The sequence below is a fragment of the Tiliqua scincoides genome, chromosome 3 (assembly GCF_035046505.1).
Source record: "Tiliqua scincoides isolate rTilSci1 chromosome 3, rTilSci1.hap2, whole genome shotgun sequence".
Taxonomy (NCBI): domain Eukaryota; kingdom Metazoa; phylum Chordata; class Lepidosauria; order Squamata; family Scincidae; genus Tiliqua; species Tiliqua scincoides.
In genome coordinates this window covers 199,406,811-199,429,275 of record NC_089823.1, presented here as the reverse complement: position 1 = coordinate 199,429,275, position 22,465 = coordinate 199,406,811, and the positions used below count along the sequence as shown (strand labels likewise).

The window sequence follows — 22,465 nt, the reverse complement described above, 5'->3', positions numbered from 1 at the left end:
CTGTTTGAAACATGTCAGGGTCAGGCCAGTGAGGAATAACAAAAGATAAGAGCAAAAGACATAAAGTTATCTTTGGCCAATCCTGAGAAGGCCTCCATCTCTGATGTCACACATCAGCCAATGAAATCTAAGACTCCTCAAACAAAGGAGCCAGAATTGAATATAAGTGAGAGACTCACACTAGAAAAGTGCTCTCTCTGAGGGCTTTGAGAATTCCCACATGGCTCTCATTGCTCTCTTCGCTTTGGACAAGGAGTCCCTGAGAGGCCTGTTGCTGGCAACGAAATAAAGCTTGCAGACGATCACCACTCTTGCCTACTGAGTTTGCTTTTGAACTTTGCTCTTGACCTTGCAACATTTCCAGTTACAAAAGGCGCTCACATGTATAAACTCTGTGCTTGTATTCCCACTATAAAACACTGAACTTCTGATTGAAAAGCTCAGGACCCTCATCACCCCCACCCCCACACGCAATGAATATATATACTGTATTCTAACTTTTCCTAACGGGCTCTGGCCTGGTTTAGATGGAAGAGGCAACCATGGTTCTTCACCACAGGAATTAATCATGTGTCATGTGTTTTGCATGTGAGAGCAAAAGCTTTGTAGTCTGGAGAAATCACAGTTTGTAGTATGCATGAAATCTGGGAAACTGCAGTTGACTTCCAGTTAGGATCAACCCATGGTATCAGATCTTGTTTTGCTCTGTAACTGTGATTTGAAGTAAGTGACAGTTCCCCAAATTCAAACTTAATTCAAAATTGTAGTTTGATCAAACCAAAAGAAAAAGCTTTCCCTGTCCTCTTATATAAAAAGAGTTGAGGAAAAGAGAGAGGGACTGCACAAAGCCATGGCTCCCTGAGGTTCATTGTGGGATATTGGAAAATAGAAACATTTTCCCATTATGTCTGAACTTAACCACCATGTGCAGTTTGAATTTGGAAATCCATCCCTGACTTAAAAAAAAACACCATCTAGGACTGGCACCCAATTAAATAAGTCAATCAAAAGTGATTTAGAACCAAATCCTATCCAATTTTCCAGTGCGGGTGCAGCTGTGCAAGTGGAGCATGCCCTGCATCTTGCGGTAGGGAGACAATCACAGAGGCCTCCTCAAGGTATGGGAACATTTTGTTCCCTTACTTCAGGGCTGCATTGTGGCTGCACCAGTGCTGTAAAGTTGGATAGGATTGGGCCCTTTGTCTGCTCCTTTAGACCTATCTGCCGTTGCATATTAAAGGAAAAAATTGTTGTAAAGGAAAAAAAGATCTATGGTTTTAGAGATGATGCATCAAGCACCATCTTACAAGAGGCACTGCCCCACTTTTTTCCCCATGAGAAGACATGCCTCATAAGATGGCACTTGGCAACTGTAGTTTTTAAAAGTACGTACTTGTACTATAAAAAGTAAAATTTGTCAAAATAATCAGGCATCTTTATAATCAATTATAATTTTTTAATGCCTTAGAGCTCAATCCTGTCATTGGCAGCGTGGCTCTGTTCTGCTGACCACAGTCGCAAATGTGCCATAAGGTTGCAAACATGCCGTAAGTTGCAAACGAGCACATTCGCAGGGTTCACTGCTGGGCTCCCGTTGGTGCAGGGCTAGTGTGGGGCGGTCACCCCGGTTCCACAGCCTGGTGGTCTCCCAGACTGCAGAGCAGCGGAACAGGAGGTGGGGGCATGGAGGAGGCGTTCCAGGGAGGGGGCGGGGCGGGTGGGAGGAGGATCCGCGGAGCTGAGTTCCGCAGGATCCAGGCCACTCATGGAGGGCTGTATGCCCCATTGGTAAAGTGAGTAGTCCTATTGTGGGGCTGCTTACCTTACTTGGGGGAAGGGGACGAATGTCCCCTTCTCCTGAAGAGCCTCCCGTGGTAGCGTGGGAGGCGCAGGATTCGGCAGCGGCCCTTTTTGATGCCACCGAGCCTGGATGCTCCGGGCAGCTCAGGATTGGGCTGTTAATCTAACTGATCAACAGAACATTGCAGTTCTTATTTAAAAAAATAAAAACCCAGACCAGAAGCGCACACATGTGCGCGTGTGCGCGCGCACACACACACACGCACACACACGCACACACACAGGGAAAGGAGAAGCCACCCTCAAGGAACAGAAGGGTAGAACTGAACTATAAAAATAAAGCTGTCTATCTGTTTAAACACCACTGCAGACCTCCTCCATGTGCACCAAGTAGTGGTGTGCAAAATTGCCACTTCTACTCATGGTCATTCATCAAGAACAGGGAGCTGCCACCACAACTAGGACAGCTGTGCACATTGGCCCTTAGAAAATGCAAAATTGGACATTTGGGCACAAAGATCATGAACTTTAGTAATTCTTGATTATACTCTCTGAGATCAGAAAATTACTCTGGTTCATGTGGGCAGGAGGTGCAAGGGCAGTCTCTGAAACAGCTTAAATGACAGGGTGTTAATACTTCTAAGGAATTCTCCCTTTTTCTAATGCAGGGGTACCCAAACCCCAGCCTGGGGGCCACTTGCGGCCCTCAGAGGCTCCCAATCAGACCCTTGGAGAGCCCCCAGTCTTCAACAAGCCTCTGGCCCTCCAGGGACTTGCTGGAGCCCATGCTGGCCTGACACAACTGCTCTCAGCATGAGGATGAATGTTCAACCTCTCACCTGAGCTGTGGGATGAGGACTCCCTCCACTACTTCCTGTTTCACCTCTCTGTGATATAGCTGTGGCAGTGAAGGAAGGGTTTGCCTTGCTTTGTGCCAGGCCTTTTATAGGCCTTGAGCTATTCCAAGACCTTCATTCTTTCATATAAGTTCCATCTCTAATATATTCATTTATGTAAATTTATTCAAATTTCAAATTTTAAATTAATTCTCTCTTTCTCGGCCCCTGACACAGTGTCAGAGAGATGATGTGGCCCTCCTGCCAAAATGTTTGGACACCCCTGCTCTAATGCTTGTGCCCCTCCCTCTCTAAAGGCTATGATGACTCTTGGCTGCAAATCAGATTCTAAACTGAAAGTTATAACAGAGATAATGTTCAAGTCCTGGGACAAACTGAACTTTGCCATATCCTTATGAAAAATATAAGTTTGTTTACACTGACCTTAGACTAGGTATGACTAAACACAGAACATGTGATTTTTATGCAGAAGGTTCCAAGGTCAATCACTAAAATCTCCAATGGTGTATTTATTTAATATATTGTATATCCTGCTCAATCCTTTAGGCTCAGAACTGCTGCCAGTTAATGAAGACAATGCTGATTTAGATGGACCAATAATCTCATTTAATACAAGGCAGTTTCATAAGCCAAACAGAGTTTATAAAGAAATGTACTATTGAGCCAGCAGGGTCTCCTTTAAGCTCCTGTGACTGTTGCATGTGTAGGACTGCATAAACAAGCTCTCATCAAGCCCCCAGCAGGCCCCAATAATAGGTTGCTTTTCCCTTGGTGGGTCACAGGGGTCTCTTGGCTTAGGAAAGTGGTTATAACAGCAGTGGATGTACATGTACCTGCCATGAAACAGGTTGTAGCGAAAAGCAAGTATCCAACTACCAGGACCAATCAGGAGGCTCTAGGTCAGGAATCAGTTAGTTGAAGAAAGAGATTGAAGACAGAAAGTACTTAGTTGGCACTAGAATTCTGGTCAAGGAAAACAAAGGTAAATAATGAAAAATAAATGCCAAGTGCCCAATTTGTTAATCCTAATAGTATTGCATTCACTTGGCATATTCTTGCCACACTCAAAGCCCACATGGCTGACCCTAAGCAAGCTCCAAAACTGGGGGGATGGTCTCTAAATTTTTCAGAGGTTAATATTTATTGCTTACCTAATTGTAAATTTGGTTATGTTGATCAACAAGCAAAACAAGATACACTTGATGGGGAGAAAACTAATTTGAATAGCAAACATCTTTGCAGGGTGGATATTATTGTGGTGTTGAGAACACAAGTAGAAGATTGCCCAGACATGTGTAATATTGGATCTGAATTACTTCCACTTGTTGGTATATGTAAGTGTGTTTCTCTAGTGTAAATATACATGTTAGCATTTCTGCATATCTGTTGTTTGGTTAAGTTGCTAATGGATTTAGAGCAGGGGTGCTCACACTTTTTTGGCTCGAGAGCTACTTTGAAACCCAGCAAGGCCTGGAGATCTACCAGACTTTTTTTTACAATGTTCGCACCATCATAACATATAACATTTATGTGTACAATGTATGTTGGTGTACCTTGAGCCCCACTGAGTATAACAGGACTCCTGAGTAGACATGCCTAGGATTAGGCTGTGAGGCTGCAATCCTAGCTACACTTACCTGGGAGTGGCATTGAGTACAATGCGCCTTACTCCCGGCGTTTCCTCCCAGAGGCACCTGAAGGGGGGGGGTCAGCACTCCGCAATCTACTCATTTTGCCTCACGATCTACCGGTAGATCGTGATCCACCTATTGAGCACCCCTGATTTAGAGTATATCTTTTTATCAGGTCTGTGATGCATACAGTGTGACTGTATCTGCTTAATTGGATCTGGGATTTCTACATCTTTCTCCCATGAACTACACCCTTCAGAACATGCTGTTGGCTTTTCAGCACAATCAGGAAAGGATATACTAAGTTTAAAAAATATATCAAGCCACCACCCTGGAAAAGTACATACAGAAAAAGTAGAAAAACTTATGCAATAGGGCTAAGAAAATAGTGCTGTCAGAGATACTGCAACAGGAAGAATGTTCCAGATTATTTCTCATGATAAGCACCTTCCCTTTGCTGATGGACACAGTCCCTAAAATCAAACTTCTGGTAGCTAGTTTCCCTAAAACCTACCTTTTTCTATGAGACCATAATCCTCAGCCACAATAGAAATGAACCCTAGGGACATGTAAGTGCACTTGTGCATATTCCTTACTTGTTATTCCTGACTTTTCTCTCCCCTCCCTTCCCCCTGGTGTCTCCCCACTGGCTTTAGACTGGAAGCACTTAAGGGCAGGGTCTTCCTGCTTCTGCACATCATGTAGTTTCATGATGCAATATAAATAATAATAATATAAATAATATAAATAATAATGATAAATACATTGGTGAATCATTCTAGCCATTTTTTTTTAATTTTACCAACATATGCTGCCTAACTACACCTCTGCTCACAGAAAGCTGGGCTAACTGAATGGTTTGTGACAACCATTGTGGAAATGTTGGTGCTTTATTGGCTTCTGCCAATTGCCATTTTAACTGTTCTGCTTCCTCCTTAGGTACAGGAGACAGTGCAAACAATAAATGGAAAGCAATTTGGTTGCAAGCCTATCCCTGTTTTATGTATATGGGCAGCACTGACAGTTTTCTTCCACAGCAAGGAATTGTATGCCAAAAGAAGGGAAATTGTGGATGCTACCCTATATTTTTGTCTGCTTCTTACAAAGGGTTAATTCAAGACACACAGACACACAACTTACAAACCAGCACCACACACCTGCTATGTTATTATCACTAGTGTGGGTGGCACATAGCAGGCTGTGCAGAAGGAAAAAAAGCAGTATTCACCATAGTGTGAAATAGCAATTGTAGAAAAGCAACCATTGCAAAGCACTAAGCAACCCCACTCTGAAAGCAAGCTTTGTTGGTTTCACCTGGAGTTTTAGGATACTTGAGGGATTGCAGCAGTGTTTTACTGCACAATGGGCAGAATTGGATGGAGACAGAACCTTCCCTAGAAGGGTGCAGACCCTGGGGCAACTCAACCAATAAAGGCCCCCCCTTATGATCATATATTGGTCATGAAAGCACAGGACCAAGAGCAGCCACCTCAGTTGCCCTACCCAAGGGACTACTCTGGGTGGACGCTAGGCAGTGGTGGAATGGGTGTGGTGACTTAAAGTAGAAGTTGCATAATTTATGAAAGGTGATAATATGCATTGATTGAATGGAAGGAAATTTTCCTTGGGAGAATGGAAATGGTTTTTCTCTATGGCTGCTTTACATGAGACACTGACTGCACCTCTTTAGTACCATAGTCCTTCGACACCCAGCTGTACACCTTTTTCTCCACATGGTTGCTGCTCACACTTTATTTATCTGATGAACTGGACTGTAGTCTCTGAAAAGTTTGTTTTGACAAACTGATTGTTCTTCAAGGTGCTACAAGACTCTTTGTTGCTTTTGCTAATACAGACTAACATAGTGACCCAGGGTGGTGCAACTGGGTCAGCCACAGCTGGGTCCACCACCTGATACCAGACTGCCCCAGGGCCACTGTGAAACCTCTGTTGTATCCCCCCCCCCCAAGTTTCTTATCATGCTCTGTTGCATGGTTTTCACAAGCCAGGAAGTGTGAAACTTGTGATTTCTTTTAAAGGGAGTCCACATGAATTGGGACATGAATGAAGGAGCTCCTATGTTCATGTTGCCCCTTTACATAAAATCAGAAATCCCACACTTCCTGGTTTAGGAAAACCCCACAACATAGCACAGTAACAAAGCAGCTGAGCTACTTCCTGCTTTTTTCTAAAACAGCAGAAAACAGGTCAACATGACTCATGCCAATGGCTGGCCAGAGGCTTGGTGTGAACAGCATCCCAAATCCACCATCACTGATTCAAACCACATCAGCTCATTTCATGGCTGGGCCAACTCTGTAGCTACCATGCTGGAAGTAAAACTGCACTGATCACTTGCTGCCTACTAGGTAAAAAACACTTGCAGAGGTCTCTATCCCACATTAACAAGTGCTGCTTTTACTGTAGGCATGCAGAATCTTGCACAGTAAAGATAGTCCCTAGTGCCATTTATGAGCATGTTATTATGATGTTGTTGTCGTTGGTACTGCTCTACAGCGGTGTTTCTCAAGGTTTGTCTCCTGCCATATATGGTCTGCCTATTCAAAATACCACTGCAAGTAACTGGCAATGATGTCATCACCAGTTACTTCTAGGATGGGAGGCCAAAGACGCAACGTGACGAACACCAGTAAGAGGCTTACAGTGGACAGGAGGGCTTTTTTGAGTGCAGAAAAGCTTTGGAGTTCTGCCCACCGAGCCGAGCCTCCTACCACTGTTTGCTGCGTCACATTCCTAGGCCCGCTGCTAGGTGGTAGGTGTCCAGGGGTCCTGTGAGTACCACCAGATACCACTGCAAGTACCACTGGTGGTACCTGTACCACTGGTTAAGAAACACTGCTGCACAGTGCAAAGCTTCTATCGCATGTTTTGGATGAAGCTGGTGTAATGCTGTCAGTGGCGTCACTAGGAGCGTGCGAGCTGCACCAGGTGACACGCATGGGGGGTGACACCACTACTCAACAAAATCTTGGTATTTTTGAGATTATGTTAAATATCATCATGTTAAATATGTTAAATATCATCATGTTAAATATCAATCGACGCGTAATTTCATGCGGAATGCAATGGAACAAACCGTGTTGAAATATCTCTATAGCAGGGGTGTCCAAAGTTTTTGGCAGGAGAGCCACGTCATCTCTCTGACACCGCGTCAGGGGCCGAATTAATTTACATTTCAAATTTGAATAAATTTACATAAATGAATATATTAAAGATGAACTTATATGAATGAACGAAGGTCTTGTAATATCACAAGGCCTATAAAAGGCCTATAAAAGCAAGGCTGGCCTTTCCTTTGCAGCCGCTACTGCATCACAGAAGTGAAACAACAAGCAGTGGAGGGAGCCCTCATCCCACAGCTCACTCGAGAGGCCAAACAGTTGCCCTCATGCTGAGAGCAGTTGCGTCAGGCCAGTGTGGACTCTAACAAATCTCTGAAGGGCCAGAGGCTCATTGGAGACTAGGGGCTCCCTGAGGGCCACATAGAGAGGCCTTGAGGGCCGCAAGTGGCCCCAGGGCCAGGGTTTGGGCACCCCTGCTCTATAGTATCAAAAGTTATAGCCAAAAAACCAGCAGGGGCAGGGCGATGGAGCATCACCACGCCCACTACCCAGGGCCTAGCCCTGCCCGCTGCATGGGAGGAGGTTCATCACAGGGGTGAGGCGCTGGCCTCCCGCCCCAGTGATGCAAACTCTAGTGACGTCACTGCTGTAAGCGGCAACTGAGGTGTCAGACCATCCAGACCCGCCGCCTACTGAAGGAGGTGGGTTTGAGGGCAGTTGAAAGCCACGCCCACCGTCCAGACCTCCCCCGCCTGCAGAAGGGGGTTGCTTTGAGGGCGGTTGAAAACCCCGCCCACCGCAGAGCGGTTGCTGACTGACAGTTTGTAGAGGCGCTCGCGCCGCAAGCCCCGCCCCGGAGAGTCCGCGGCAGCCAATCCCTGCACGGGAAGAGGGCTGTCGAAGGCTCTGGCCGCCTGAGCCGAGCAGGGACTCTGGGGAGAGCGGAGGAGGCTTCGAGTGAGAGGCGCGGCGGCACTTCTTCGCCGGTAAGCCGGGACTGGGACACCTGCAGGGCTGCGTCGTCGGGGGGGCCACGGAGGCAGCTCCGACTCCAGGGCTGCCGCTGCCTTGCTGGTGGCTCCTGTAGGGCTTGTGGCCAAGACGGCGGGTAGGTCGGTCGCTGTGTGGGCTCGCCCGGCCCCATAGCGGCCATTTCCCTCCTCCGCTCCCCCTTCTTGCGCCGAAGGGAGCTCCTGTGCCTCAGTTCCCCCCCCCCCGCCTAGGACTCGCTGTGGGTCCCTGTTGTCCCCGAGGAGCTGTTGTGGGGGCGTCCGAAGGAACGCGCTTCCCTGGAGCGGCTCCTGGTCTGCTTCTCCCACTCGAGCCCTTTCAATATGGTCGGTCCTGAGTGAGTCTGAGGAGCCTCTCCCCACTGCGGGTTCTTAAAGCCACTACTGCCCAACGTTGCGTATACGCAACAGGGATCAGCACAGGGAAGTGCGGTGGGTGGGAGGCAGGTGAGGCAGAGCCTCCCCACCAGAGTCCTTCTGACAGCACCAGTGCAGTGTGAGATGCCCAAGCACCCACAACCCTTGGTGGGTGAGGAGGGGAGGCAGAGCCTCCCCACTGGAGTCCTCCGAAAAGCACCGCCACGTGAGGCACCCAAACACCCACAACCCATGCGCTCCTACCCAACTTTCCAGGGCCGGTGCAGCTGTACCAATGGGGCATGTGCTGCATCCTGCAGTGGAGGGGCAGTCACAGAGACCTCCTCAAGGTATGGGATCATTTGTTCCTTTACCTTGGGGTACATTGCGGTGGCACCGCTGCTGGAAAATTAGATACAGTTGGGCCCTTAATGCAGTGGGCTTCAATCTCTTCCATGCCTCAACCCCAATATATAAAGTATGAGACTGGAGACCCTATCGTCAATCCCACCCCCTCCCAGGACCCTATCCACCCACCCCATCACTTTCCACTCCCTGTGCTGTAATGCCCTCCTAGCACTGTTCACTGTAACCGAATATTCTTATTAGAGAGAGCAGAAAAGGTTACCCTGAAGCCCGGCAGTAGTTAAAGCTATTTTAGCACAATTGCTCAGAACCTGACCAGGACTGGGACACAATCTCCTGGTACCTGAAGAGGTACTCCACATGCCTCCTCCTTTACTTGGGGAGGCTTTATCTAGTGGTGCTCTAGTCAAGTGATCTTCAACGTTTTTCATTCTTATAAGTTCCCCTGACCTCACAACTGAGGCTTCTCAACCCCATTGGGTTCTTGAACCCAAGATTGAAAAACACTTGACTTAATGCCTTCTCACCATTTTCTCTCTCGCCTGCGTGCTTGCTTTTGCTTGGTTTAGCCTTTTAAGTTTTGCATGCATGCTCAATTATAACCTGAGGGCCACACCACAGGTTAAAAGCTTGCTATGTAGAAAGCACTTCTGCACAGCAATATGCTGTATAGCATGAAACCGGTTTTGCATTGCCAGGTGTGTGCATTGTGTTTACATATGTTGTGAACTTTTGGACACCCAGGGAGTATACGTACATGTATGCAGTCATCATAAATTATGATTTCCTTATGAATTTCATTTTCTTATACGGAAATACTTTTTATTAGAAATCTGCAGTGTGTGAATCATGGAGGGCTTACCCAGGTAGCTGTTCCCCCTACATCTGGTTTTATGCTGTAATGTTTAAACTGCAAGGTGAGGGGAGAAGAGTGCAAAAAACCAACAAATAATTAGTGTACTTCTTTGTCTTGTACAGTTTCTCCTCCACTGGTCTCATTAGTTTGTAGTCTTCTGTTTGTATAGGTAGGGAATCCTCACTGGGATTGACCTGTTGTCCAAATAGTTTATATGTATAGTAACATACACTATATCGGTATGCCTGATGCTTCAAAACCCATTTTCAAAGTTATTCTAATAACTTTTTAGAATATAATATTAGTAGGAAATGCTATCCCTTGTAGCCATTTACTTATGATGTGGTAGACATTGCATGTTCTTGCAGTGCTAGATTTATTTTGGCATCTTGGGTGAATATTGTATAATGTCACACTGCAATGCATTTCTTGGTTAGTAATCTAACTGCAATTCTATACATGTTTACTTGGAAGTAGGTCCCACTGTTTGTAGCCTAAGTCTATAGCACTTTGTTTTCTTGAGAGCAAGACTTGGTGAACTTAGTGACAGATCCTGTGAATGTTTACTTGGAAGTAAAAAATCATTGTTCTCATATGCACAGTTTGAGAACTGCTGGGGGCATATACAACTGACTGTGTTCCCCTTGAGGGAACCAGTCCAGCATGAAGATACTGCCTGAATCTCTAGTGGTGGCTGTGTCAGGAGTGTTGCTTTCATGGTTCACTTCAGTACACAGATAATACTGTATAGCTGCATCCTTTCTTTGATTACTAGGATCTTGCCTCAATAAATCTTTATCTTGGGAAAACTTTAGCATGTGCTACTGTAATGCATTTTATGTGGCGCTACCTCTGAAGACAGTTCAGAAACTACAACCACTATAACATTCAGCATTGAGAATCTTAATGTTCATGGATCTCTAGAACCTATAACACTCGTTCTAAAACATCTGCATTGATTACTTGTTTCTTGGTACAATTTAGAGTTCTTGATTTTTTTTTTTTATCTTTTACCTTACACAACCAAATCCTGCCTATCTGAGGGAAAGCCTCCCTTAATTTTTTCCTGTGCCATTGACAACAATACAAATGACTCTCTGTTTAGTGTCTCTTCTCTCTGAAGTACAGAGGATGGTTATTTGCTGGTGAGTTTTCTTAGTGGTGACATCCCAGTTATGGAACTCTATGCCTTTAGAGATTTGCTTGACATATTCCCTATTGACTTCCAGGTGGAGGGTGACACCTTTTCCCTCATGCTTTTCATTGAATTAGACTTTTTTTAGCTGGAGCCTTATTTCTTGCCCTTGATGGTGATTCTGTTTGTGGCATCCTACTGTAAACCACAGAGACAGCTTTGATATATGAAAGTTGCACATACGTTTAAAATACATTGCATTCAGTGGGATCTTCATGAGCATGTTGCTTATGGACTGAGATTACTTGTGTAGATGTGCATCTATGCCTACTTTTGTATCTGTGGCTGTTGCATCCATAGATCTTCCTCGCTGGATTGGTAAGGTAGTAGAGATTCTTTACAGTTTGTGAGCAACTTGTTGTTTTGGCAGCTTGTTGTGTGGCAGAATATTTTCATCACTGGTTGTAATGAACAACTTCTCAGTGCAACTGTATTGCAGATTAGGGAGTAGGAAGATTAACATTTTTCCATGTGCTTGGTAGTGGTTTTAGAATATATAGTGTGTCTCCAAAAATTTATACACATTTTAATGAGCTCCAATTCATACATACATCATTGTAAAAAACCTGCAACACTGGAACTTGTAAGAGAAGCAATTAAAGATACTTGTGGAACCATCCCACTGTACACTTTGGTGGATACCTGCAAATCCATTAGTCAGCGGGCCTCTCAGTGGGGAACCTTTCAAGCAGTTGGTCAAATTCATTAATTAAACTGTGTAAAGCAACTGCTTACCCACTATATGTGTGAATTATAGTGTAGTATATTTGTAAATTATAGCATAATAAATTAGATACTAAAAATGGATGTACGTTTTCTTGAGGTACCCTGTATTTTCACATACAACTGTTGTCTCACCTGATAGTTCCACTGATCTTGTGCTGAAAATGAACCTCACCTGGCATAACTCCTATGTGCTGCCACCTCCCTTCCAGTCTCTAGCAGGTACAAGGCTAGCAGTTTGCCAGTTATTGGAGAGAATTGGCCTGCAAGGGTTGTACTTGCTTTGCTGGGCTTGCCTCAACAGAATTTGCATGTGTTTTTTTACTATTTATATATTTCCTTTTGTTTTAGCTGAAGCACTTTACCTCTGTTTTAGCTATTGATTTAGAATTTTAGCTTTCTCTTTTTGGCACAGTGCAGATATCAGTTAAATACATTCAAAATATTTTTATTTGAAAGAAGTATAAAGACCCTCGCATCTCATCTCCAAATAAATAGGCTTTATGTTTCCAGAAGATGCTTGGACTTCACAGTGCAGTACCTCTGTAAGGAGGAGGTTCTTAAACTGAAGGAAGCAGCTAAGAGCGCCATTCTGCATACCTTCACAGTTTTGACTTGTGCAGCATTAAGAAGCTGCTCTTTGATGAAGGGATGAAAGGAAAGAAGAAACTTCATTTGTGATAATTTCATTTGTTCTGCATTCCTACTTACCTTCCTGTTGTCTCAGTGCCCTGTGAGTGCATGTGAAGAGCAAATTTACATTCCTGACTTGTTGGCTGCAACACAAATGATGTAAATTACTTGTGAGTTTTGTCTGCAAAGTGGCAGAGACCAGAGCTTATCTTTTGCTCTGCATAGATAGAGCCTGGAAACCCCCCCCCCCCCAAGCAATCTTTGCAATTGCTGTAGACTGTGGTGTTGATTGGCTTGAATCCAGGAGATGGGGAATACAAGGCCGTCAAGAAGGTTTGGCAGTATTGTTGTCCTGCCATATTTTCCAAGCCGGTGTTGTACTTAACAACGTGGTATAACACTGTCTTAACTTAAGAATCTTTGATTCATATCAACATGGTACAGCTCACTTAGTGGTGTGTGTGTGTGTGTGTGTGTTTGCTCAACACAGCAACAAGGATAGAGTGACTAGAGCTCAAAGCTTTTCCTAGATTGAGATTTCTCCCTAGAAGTGCTATAACTAGAAAAGCTGAATATTCAGGTGACCTTGTATCAGATGATACCTTACAGCCTACTTTACTGTCTCTCCTGGTTATCTTGAAAGTGGGTGCGGTGCTCATTGAGAATTCAAGCCTGACCTGTAAAATAGTGTCCTGAATGTTTTTGCTAACTTCTATTCAGCGTATTTATATACTGCTTTTAAACAAAGTATTCTCAAAGTAATTTTCAAGAAAAAAAAAGGAATGAGATTGTGAACCTTTCAGAGAAACAGCTGATGAAGGTAAAGAAAGTAGAATAAAGGATTAATGGGGAAGAATATGTAAATTACACATTTACATTCATAGCTTTATGCATAATGGAAGAAAAAGGATGGTAGACCTTTCCAATGTCTCCTCCAAAGTGGTGACCCTAAAGCTGAAATTACCTTTGGGGTTAGCCCATTGCTTACAACAGGCTTAGGAAAAATACCCCACTTGCCCAGAAATGGGCTCTAGAAGCAAATGTTTCGGGGGGGGGGGGCCCTCTTCTATTCCAGGTAGGGATGAAGGCAATGCAGCTCCTTTCTCAGCCTTTTCTCTTCTCTCTCAGTGTTCGATGGAGCTTTTGCATTGTGGTTTACCTCTTACTGACATAAACTTAAACAGGTGTAATGATGGGGCTGGTATTCAAACTTGAAGTGTAGAATTGTGCTTGAAATGTAGAATTGTCCTGAATTTATGTCTTCATTTCAATATTGAAATGTTACCAAGAGTTATTGTGTTACATATAACCTTGTAAACAAATGGAATGTTGAATGGGCAAGTTAAACCAAAGCCTTCACTTGTCAAGTGAATGAACAATGCTGTTGAACTGTTTCTTTAACAGGTACAATAATTCAACAAGCTGGATACTAGCATCAAATTTTTCTGCAAATGCATGCTGTGTTCATTTTTGAAACATATTCTTAAGTATGTCAAAGCCTTTTAGATACTCAAAGCTTTTGTTTGTTTTTCCTTTAGTTCCTTGGATATTGCTTGATGGTGAAAAATGGGGGAGATAGAAGGCACTTACAGAGTATTGCAGACTCCAGGTTCTCGTTTGGGAGTCCAGAAAAATTCTGGAGTAAGCACATTGGAGCCAGGGCAGAACCTTTCCTCAGCCATAGCATCAGCACCAGCTAAAACACATGAGAGGTCTCTGCAGATCAAGATAAAGCTTTTGGACAACACTGTGGAGGAACTTGATATTGAGGTAAGAAAAAGGCTTATACCTGGACTACCTTCCGTAGTATTCTTGGATACATTGCCTATATAGCAAATATTGTCTGTTTGCAACAAAACTTCAAAGTATCTTTTGGAAAAGGAAATCACTTGAGGAGGATACAGAAAATGTACCTTTAGTTGGTTAAAAATAAGTATTGTGTTGATACGTGTAGGCATGTATGAACCACATGTGAAGGTACAATATAGCATTCTTCAGCCTAAATCAAATACTTTGATTTATTTCATCATTCCTTGTCTAGAATCCCACTGCACCTGGGAAATAAGACAGAAATTAATTACAACCGTGTTTGAAATGTATTTACCTGACCATATGTAGCCATGTAAATACAGGGGAGCCACCATATCCTGTATCTGCCTTTTAAAGGCTTAAAAAATCACTTCTAGTTTGCCAAAAAACTGGAAATGACTTCTTTCATTTAATTGTCATTCTGACCCTGCAGGGGTCACGGGTGGGCATGGCTTCCCTCGCCTCTCAGGGGCCAGAGGAAGTGCCTCCCCATACCTTTGGATTCATGTATCCACTGGGGGGGGGGTGTTCTGGAACACAACCCCTGTGAACGTGGGGGCATGCCTGTATGTGTGCCCGACTCGAGTCAAACATTAGCTGTTCCTAGTTCCTTAAGGTACAGGTTGTCTTTCCTTGCTCTTGGAGTGAAAGAAAGATGAGGGGACAGCATATCTTCTCTTCCAGTCCTACTGCTGGGGTTTGTGTTGGTGGAACTGCAGAGGTAACGCTGCTGCAATCCTGGTCCCTATTGTTTTCCATATAGGAGAACAATTGGAAAGAGGATTGTGACCAGTGCCTCCATTGCTGCCTCTTCAAGGCCTGTTTTGAAAAAGTGGTGATTGAAGGGGAAGGTCAGGGCACCAACCAATGTGCAAAAAAGGGAGATGAACCCAATTTGGTCATTGTTTTGACCAACTCTTTTTATAAGTAACACTTTTCTTTAGTTTATGATAGCTTGTATTAAACGGGTGTTTACTTGACCCAAAATGTTACTGGTTCTTGAAATAAAATGACCATAAGTAGAAGAATGTGAAAAAACATATCTGTACCAGAAAATGCCTAAATTAGCCTGCTTTCTACTTTGTTAGCTGTTAGAAATGTTGAATACTTTACCTAAGAAGCACCTGCTTAGTTACTGATTGAAATTACATCAGATCTTCTGATTTAATTTGGCAGCCGAAGTGCAACAGATCTTATCTGAAATGTGTAACTCTTATAATCAAGTTTTCCCAAGGGAGTGCATCTCAAACATGTCATTTAATGTAGGCAGTTTGGCCTACATCCATTCTACACACCTTCGCTACTTGCTGCATATGTTACCTTCATTTTCAGATGTGAGAGAACCTAATATTAGTGTTCTTTGTGACTTCCTTCCCTTCACTCATTTTACTGGTATGAACATTGCTAGCCCCCTTTAAATTCCTTTAAAGAGACATCGAACATCAGAATTGTTCTTTTGTTAAAGTATCTTTTCATAACTGCCAAGTGTTATTCCTTAATGCAGTTATTTCTTAATGTAAAATTATGGATCCATTCTGCACTAGGAAATGTTGCAAATCAAGTATTTTTCCTGGTTTGTCACAAGTTGCTTTATTCCAGTGGTTCTCAAACCGGTGGGTTGCAACCCACCAGTTTGTGTAATTCTTCCTCTGTCCCTTTAAGGGGCTGGGGAAAGGGGAGGCAGGGAAGCAATCCCCAGAATTTCATCCTAAGGGGGTAGTGCTTACTTGGACTCAGTGAGGGTTGCTGGAGGCTGCAGGAGGTGTGGGGAGGTCAGTGCAGCCCTCTGCAGGGCTCCCCAAGGTTTGGGATCTTGAAATGAAGCAATCACAAAGCACTTCCTGTTTGCAGGAGGTGCATTGCGATTGCTCCATTTCAAGATTCTAAGCCTTGGGGAGCCCTTCAGAGGGCTGTGCTGGGTTCCCCACATCTGCAGCCTCCAGCAGCCCTCACTGTGTCCAAGTAAGTGCATTCCCCTTAGGAATGCGATCCTGGGGATTGCTTCCCTGCCCTTGCCCCTCCCCTGCAAAGCCTTACTGGGGGAGTTATGGTCCCTCAGAGTTCGAGAACCACTGCATTATTCAATATTGGGGGTCTGAATTGCTCCAACTACTTTTTCTGACTATATCTCTCATTTGCTAAACTAAGATTGGAATATTCAGACTTGATTATTGCAATTGCGTGGCTTGTGTACAACTTCAGTAAGCATGGCTTAAAAATCTTTGTACAGTCAGCTGGTATAGATGTCTGATTTACTTGAATTCTAATCTTGGTTGGCCATGAGTCACCACATTCTGAGGCCTGCAATTAGGAACTTTTTTGGACCTTAGACTTCTCTATTGAGCCATACAGGAAGCAATCTGGAAGTTTTTTAACTAGCCTGTGATTTCCTGTGGTTATACAAAAAATTCAGCTGGTAACTGGAGGAAGATGTAAAAAACACAAACACACAAAATCTGTAGTGTTAGGCTTACACAGAAGCAAGGTTTACTGCTTAAAAATATTTGAGGGGAAGATATGAAAATAATTCTGGATGATGGGAGACGGCTTATTAATCAGCTGAGCTGAGACGTGGATACTACATATAGAAAGTTTCTATTTGACAGTAACATTTTTCAGATAGTTTTGGCAAACAGCCAGCATTTCTAACTGCTCCCAAAGAAGGAAACAGACTAACTGGTAAGCATTTTCTGGCACAGATAAGTTTTTTTACATTCTTCTACTTTGGGTCATTCCATTTTATTTCGAGAAGCTTATGTGAAAGTATGAAAGTCTTAGATCTGCAGAGGAAGACCTTCCAAATCCTATTATATTTTAAGAATCTAAATACTGTTAGTATAGTCAGTGTAGTTTATACTGGTATGATATAGTATAGTCAGTCCAAGTAGGAAAAAAATAGACAAAATTCCAAAAGGATATTGCCAGATGTTTGTCATGACTCTGAATATGCTAAATATGGCCAGTAAACGGCTTTAGGTTATTTTTATCTGTCTTCAGAAGAGAGTTAGTAATTCATGGCTGTGGATATTGCAGGTTCTTCAAAAAAGCAATTTAGTTTCCATTTGCCCTGTTATTTGGTCTGCTATATTGTTAAACGTGTTATTTTGTAAATAGCTTGACTTTCCTTTGAAATGGCTTTTTTTAACCTCATGAACTACTAGTCAGTAACTAGTAGAATTTGGGCCTCAGCTAGTGTTTAACTCAAGTTCATGAGGTTAAAAAAATGAAATAAGAGGCAAGTGGTTTCTGGGGAACAGAAACCTCTACAAAAGGCATAGTGCCCCAGTTGTCATCTGGACAAGTAAGTAGATGTAGTCCTACACGGTGGATAGGTGCTCCATTCAGAGTGTGAGAGTAGAAAAGAGTTACTGTGGTTTTTCTGCTGTTTTTACTTTAAGGGACAGTCAACATACATTTTCAGTTAGATTCCTGCTTGTTGAGATCAAAGCTGGTTGATTTTGGAGGGAAGAAGAGGGGGAGATAAGTAGCAAAGTGTGCTTGCTGGGCAACAATATAAGTCCCATTTATTGTTTTTGCCTCCCCCCCCATTCCTTCTCATTCAGTGTTAACTGTTTCGGTACTCAATTGGCAGGTCAAATATGGGTATGTACCCTACATCTGGAGTATCAAAAAGAAGGTCTGTGGGCTGGATATGGCCTGCAGAAGCTCTTTATCCAGCCTCAGTGACAGTTTGCTCACACCACCACCATTGGTTGCTGAGCTTCAAAGTGGCACATCAGCAGAAGTAGCACTGCTGAAAGAGTGACCTGCATGATAATGGGCCCTCCCATATCTTGAAAATATGATTGATTTGTATATTTTCTCTTCTGTCGTTTGCCGCTAATGAGTTCATGAGCAAAAACTGCTTATTTCACCTGTTTAGTGATGCAAGTTCCAGCTTAATGACATTGCTTCTGGCCCATAGCAGGCTCCATAAATGTTGTTCAGCCTGCTGTATGAAATTAGTTTGACACCCCTGCAGTATGTGCTTCACAATGATTATTTGAGAAATTTGGCCCTTCTCATGCCAAAACAAATGCCCAAAGTGGCTTACAAAGCTCCATAACAAAAGTACAAGTAACACACCAGTAAAAAGAAAAATCTCAAACAAAGCATTAGTTTTAACAATAAAACAGTGAAATATAAAATAAGATAAAACAAACCTAACACATAGTTGAGCCATTGGGGGAAGCAAATAAGTTTAGATTACAGATTATATTACAGATGGAAAGAAATCATTCCCTCCTGGCCAGTTTCTTGCTTCTGATGTATTTAAAATAAGATTTTATTGTATTATTTTTGACAATATGCTTCTCTGGTTATTTTGTCTTATGTTTCATGGTTGCTTTATATTTCATTTGGCAGACTTGGTGTTCTTTTTTGTTTTGATGACTTTTGTTTTCTAAAGAAAGCTCATTTGCCTTTTATAATTCCCTTGACTCTGCTCATTAGCTATGCTAGCATCCTTTCATTTAGAACTTAATGGTACCTTTCCTAATCTGTAATATGTATTCTAGTTGAGTTTCTCATATTGTAGTTGTAGACAGTTTTAAAACAAAGCAAGTTAAGACATAAAGAACTATTATTCTTGTGGGCAATAAAAACAGAGCTAGAGTTTGAAGGAAGCTTGTAGTTTGCCATAACCTCTAAACACTTGGAAGCAATTTCATCCTCTTGATGTTCCCTTTTAGTTTCCTTTTAACTATTTCTTTCACTTTTGATAAATTTCCTCCTTTGAGTTCCAGTGGAATTTGTTTTTGAAATTTTGACCTTCCACTTGCATACATATTGAATTTGATCACACTGGGTACTGTTCCCAGTGGCTCAGTGACTATTTCACACCAGATCCCAGTGGTACTTAAGTTTAAGATCAGCAATTTCTGTTCTGCTTCCATAACCACCACAAGGCATAGTCATTCATGTTTAGAAATGTGATGTCTTTGTTGTGACTCAAAATGCATTTATCTAGACCAGGGGTGTCCAGATTTTTTGGCAAGAGGGCCACATCATCTCTCTGACACTGTGTAGGGGGCTGGGGGAAAAAAGAATCAATTTACATTTCAAATTTGAATAAATTTGCATAAATGAATACATTAGAGATGGAACTTTTATGAATGAATGAAGGTCTTGCAATAGTTCAAGGCCTTGCACAAAGCAAGGCCAGCCTTTCCATCACTGCCACTCCTGCATCACAGACGTGAAATATCAAGTAGTGGAGGGAGCCCTCAGCTCACGCAAGAGGTTGAACAGTTGCCCTTACGCTGAGAGTAGTTTTGCTGGAGCCCATGCTGGCCCAACACATCTCGAGGGCCAGAGACTCATTGGAGACTGGGGGCTCCACGTGGGCTGGATTGGGAGTCCCTGAGGGCCACAAGTGGCCCCCAGGCCGAGGTTTGGGCACCCCTGACCTAGAGTAAGAGTAATTTAAATAGCCAGTTATTACAACATTTTCTTCTATTGCTGTCTCCCTGATTTACTGGTCCAATTTATTGATCAATATTGACATTTTGATGCAAGGATGATTTTATGTCCTTTTTTGGGTCAAGTATTGCCACCCTCAGTGATTCACTGTCTGAATTGGCTCCTCTTGAGTATGTATTTAAAACTGTCTGTCTTTTTCTGTCCTTGGAACAGCCCAAAGCAGCTCACAATAAAATTACTATAAAGCAAACCTCATAATAAGCACCCAGAGGGTGTCCCTGGACCTGAGAATGCCTTATATGGCATAAAAATGTCACTTCCGGTTTCCTGAGGGAAACTGGAAGTGTCATTCTTTTACCACCACAGGCCATTCTGAAGCCAGCAGAGGCATCAGGTGGATGCATGCTGCCTCTGCAGGCTTCAGAAAGGCCTCCAGAGGTGACCAGGATGTTGCCTTTGGAGGGTTCAAGTTGGGCAGAGTATGGCCCAATGTGGGAACCCGGATTGGGTCAGATCCGCAGATGTAAAATCCTCGGATAAACAGGATCAATTTGTATAGTGGAAGTATGTCCTAGTTTACAGACCAAGCTCTCCCACTCCCCCAACTGGGAGATTTCTAGCTTTCACATTTTATAAATGCCTATATGGCAAATGCTTTGCCAAATGTCTCTTGTATGCATATGTTAGTAGTGATAGAATTCCCTGTGACAAAGGGTCTCCCACCCTTCTGAATGTGTTTTACCAGTGCAAGAGGATGTTGGCTCAAGAAGTTAGTCCTGCATTACAACTTGAATAGAAGATCCCTGACTGATGTAATTTCAAACTTATGCAAGGCATTCCATAAGCGATAACAATAATACAGTGCTGCCTATTCTTTCTTTGAACAACCCTGTCCTTGCTCATCCCAAATTCTTCCATGGAGCTGTGCACACACTAAGACATCCAGCATGTAAAAATTGACTTACAAGATGGTGGTCAGAATGGAATCCTTATGTAAGTCAGGGATGGCCTGTTTTTTGCCTCAGCTTCCTTTGATTCTATAGGAACTATTAGCATAGCCTGGGAGGCAAAGATGGGTTATTTGGAATATATTTGCAATTTAACCTTTCTATGGCCATGTGTTAATCTGTTAACACAGTATCAAAGCAGAGAATTGTATTTGAACAGTGAACCTATCTGCAAGAAGTCAGGAATAATCAAATCAAGCCTTGAGCTATTTTTGGCTCATCCGGGGTTTCCATGTATCCACTGAAATTTTTGACTTTATACAGCAGAACCGCAAGTCATACTACAACATGTTCTTGAAAGTTTCCTCTGTTTGAAAAGCTGTACACTATGCAGCTGAGTGGCATGATGTGTGTGCTTACATTTGAGGAAAACCAGTCTATATTCCTCTTGAATACATGAAACTACTTGCATGGTTATTTGAGATATTGGTCAGCATGTTTAATTGGGTAGCCCCACATTGTGTGAATTCTTTAGATCCAGAGAACTGGGTCAGTGCAAAGCTGTGCCCATTCTTTCCTATGCATGGATACATAAGCGTGTTAATAAGCTTCTTTATGTGTGGCAAAGAATGATTTGCATTGTATTTGTCTTTGACTACCTGAGTGCAGTCCTGCCCTTGAATACTTCTTCAAATCAAAATTCCAAGAAACACAGAATTTTAAACTGCTTGCAATTGTGCATTTTGTATTTATTAGGTTAGGCATAGGTAGGATTTAACTTGTACCAGAGCTCCTCAGGACTTAACCCCACTTCCTGTTGTCACTTTGGAACAGAGCCTTGGGGGAACGAATTTGCATTGCTGAGTGCCTCCAAAGTGCTGAACAAGAAACCCTTTTCATTATGCACAAACATGCCTTTTTGCAACACACTTTCAATAAGAATGGGTGTGCCTGCATAGGAGAACAGAGGAGTTGCCTTCAAGTGGAGTGTGGGAGGCGAAGGGCCAGAGAGAGGCCAGACCGGGAAGGAATCCAGCTGGAATGAGGAGTTCTATGAAAGACTAGAACTATTCAATTGTAAAAATCCCTACAGGGGTTTAGAACAGCCGGCCTATGTAAACCACCTTGGATTAAAGTCTAAGGAGAAATCTGAAGACCAAAGAAAGGCGGTATATATATGTTTATGTATAAATAAATAAACATGTAAGCATCCATTCCTAGAGTGGTTCATCTATGTAGCTGCCTTTACTACACCTAATGTGTTGACCTGATTGATTCATCCCGTTAGAATGATCACTGCATGAACAGTAAAGATAGTAAAGGTGGTTATTTCTGAGTTCAGCAGGCCCACTTGCTAATTGCGAAAGCAGCTGCCCCTGCTTGTTAATCAGCAGTGTCTTATGTTGTGCCACCTTAAGGTGGTGGCAATGGCTTAATGGCTTCTGGCCATTGCACTGCTGCAGTGAAAGGATTTTTCATTTATTGGGGGGGGGGGGTCATGCCAGTCCTCTGGAAGGTGCGGGGCCCTGTGCCTCAGAACAACTCCCTGAAGTGATCATGACGAACTTCTGGTTTTATCACAAAATACTTATGAACCAAATGTAAAGTCCACAAGCCTGCTATCAATAGAAATACAGGTCCAACCTTGTTATACATGGATTTGACTCAACATGAATGGCCACTGCAAATAATACTGTTAATAAATGAGAAGGAATGTGTTGATCCCTGGAGAAGGGGAAAATTTTTTAAAAATCAGTTTTAAAAACTGAACAGTTCT

At 43.0% G+C, this 22,465-nt stretch overlaps 1 protein-coding gene across 3 annotated transcripts in view; it reads left to right on the top strand.

Annotated features, from left to right (window-relative positions):
* The first annotated feature begins 8,276 nt into the window (after positions 1 to 8,276).
* Positions 8,277 to 22,465, top strand: part of FARP2 (FERM, ARH/RhoGEF and pleckstrin domain protein 2) — an 87,795-nt gene continuing 73,606 nt past the window's right edge. For all 3 annotated transcript variants that reach the window (XM_066619061.1, XM_066619063.1, XM_066619062.1), the window contains exons 1-2: positions 8,277 to 8,357; positions 14,050 to 14,281. In XM_066619061.1, the coding sequence (XP_066475158.1) occupies positions 14,078 to 14,281 (204 nt within the window). In that variant the 5' untranslated portion in view covers positions 8,277 to 8,357; positions 14,050 to 14,077. The remainder of the gene's footprint in view (positions 8,358 to 14,049; positions 14,282 to 22,465) is intronic.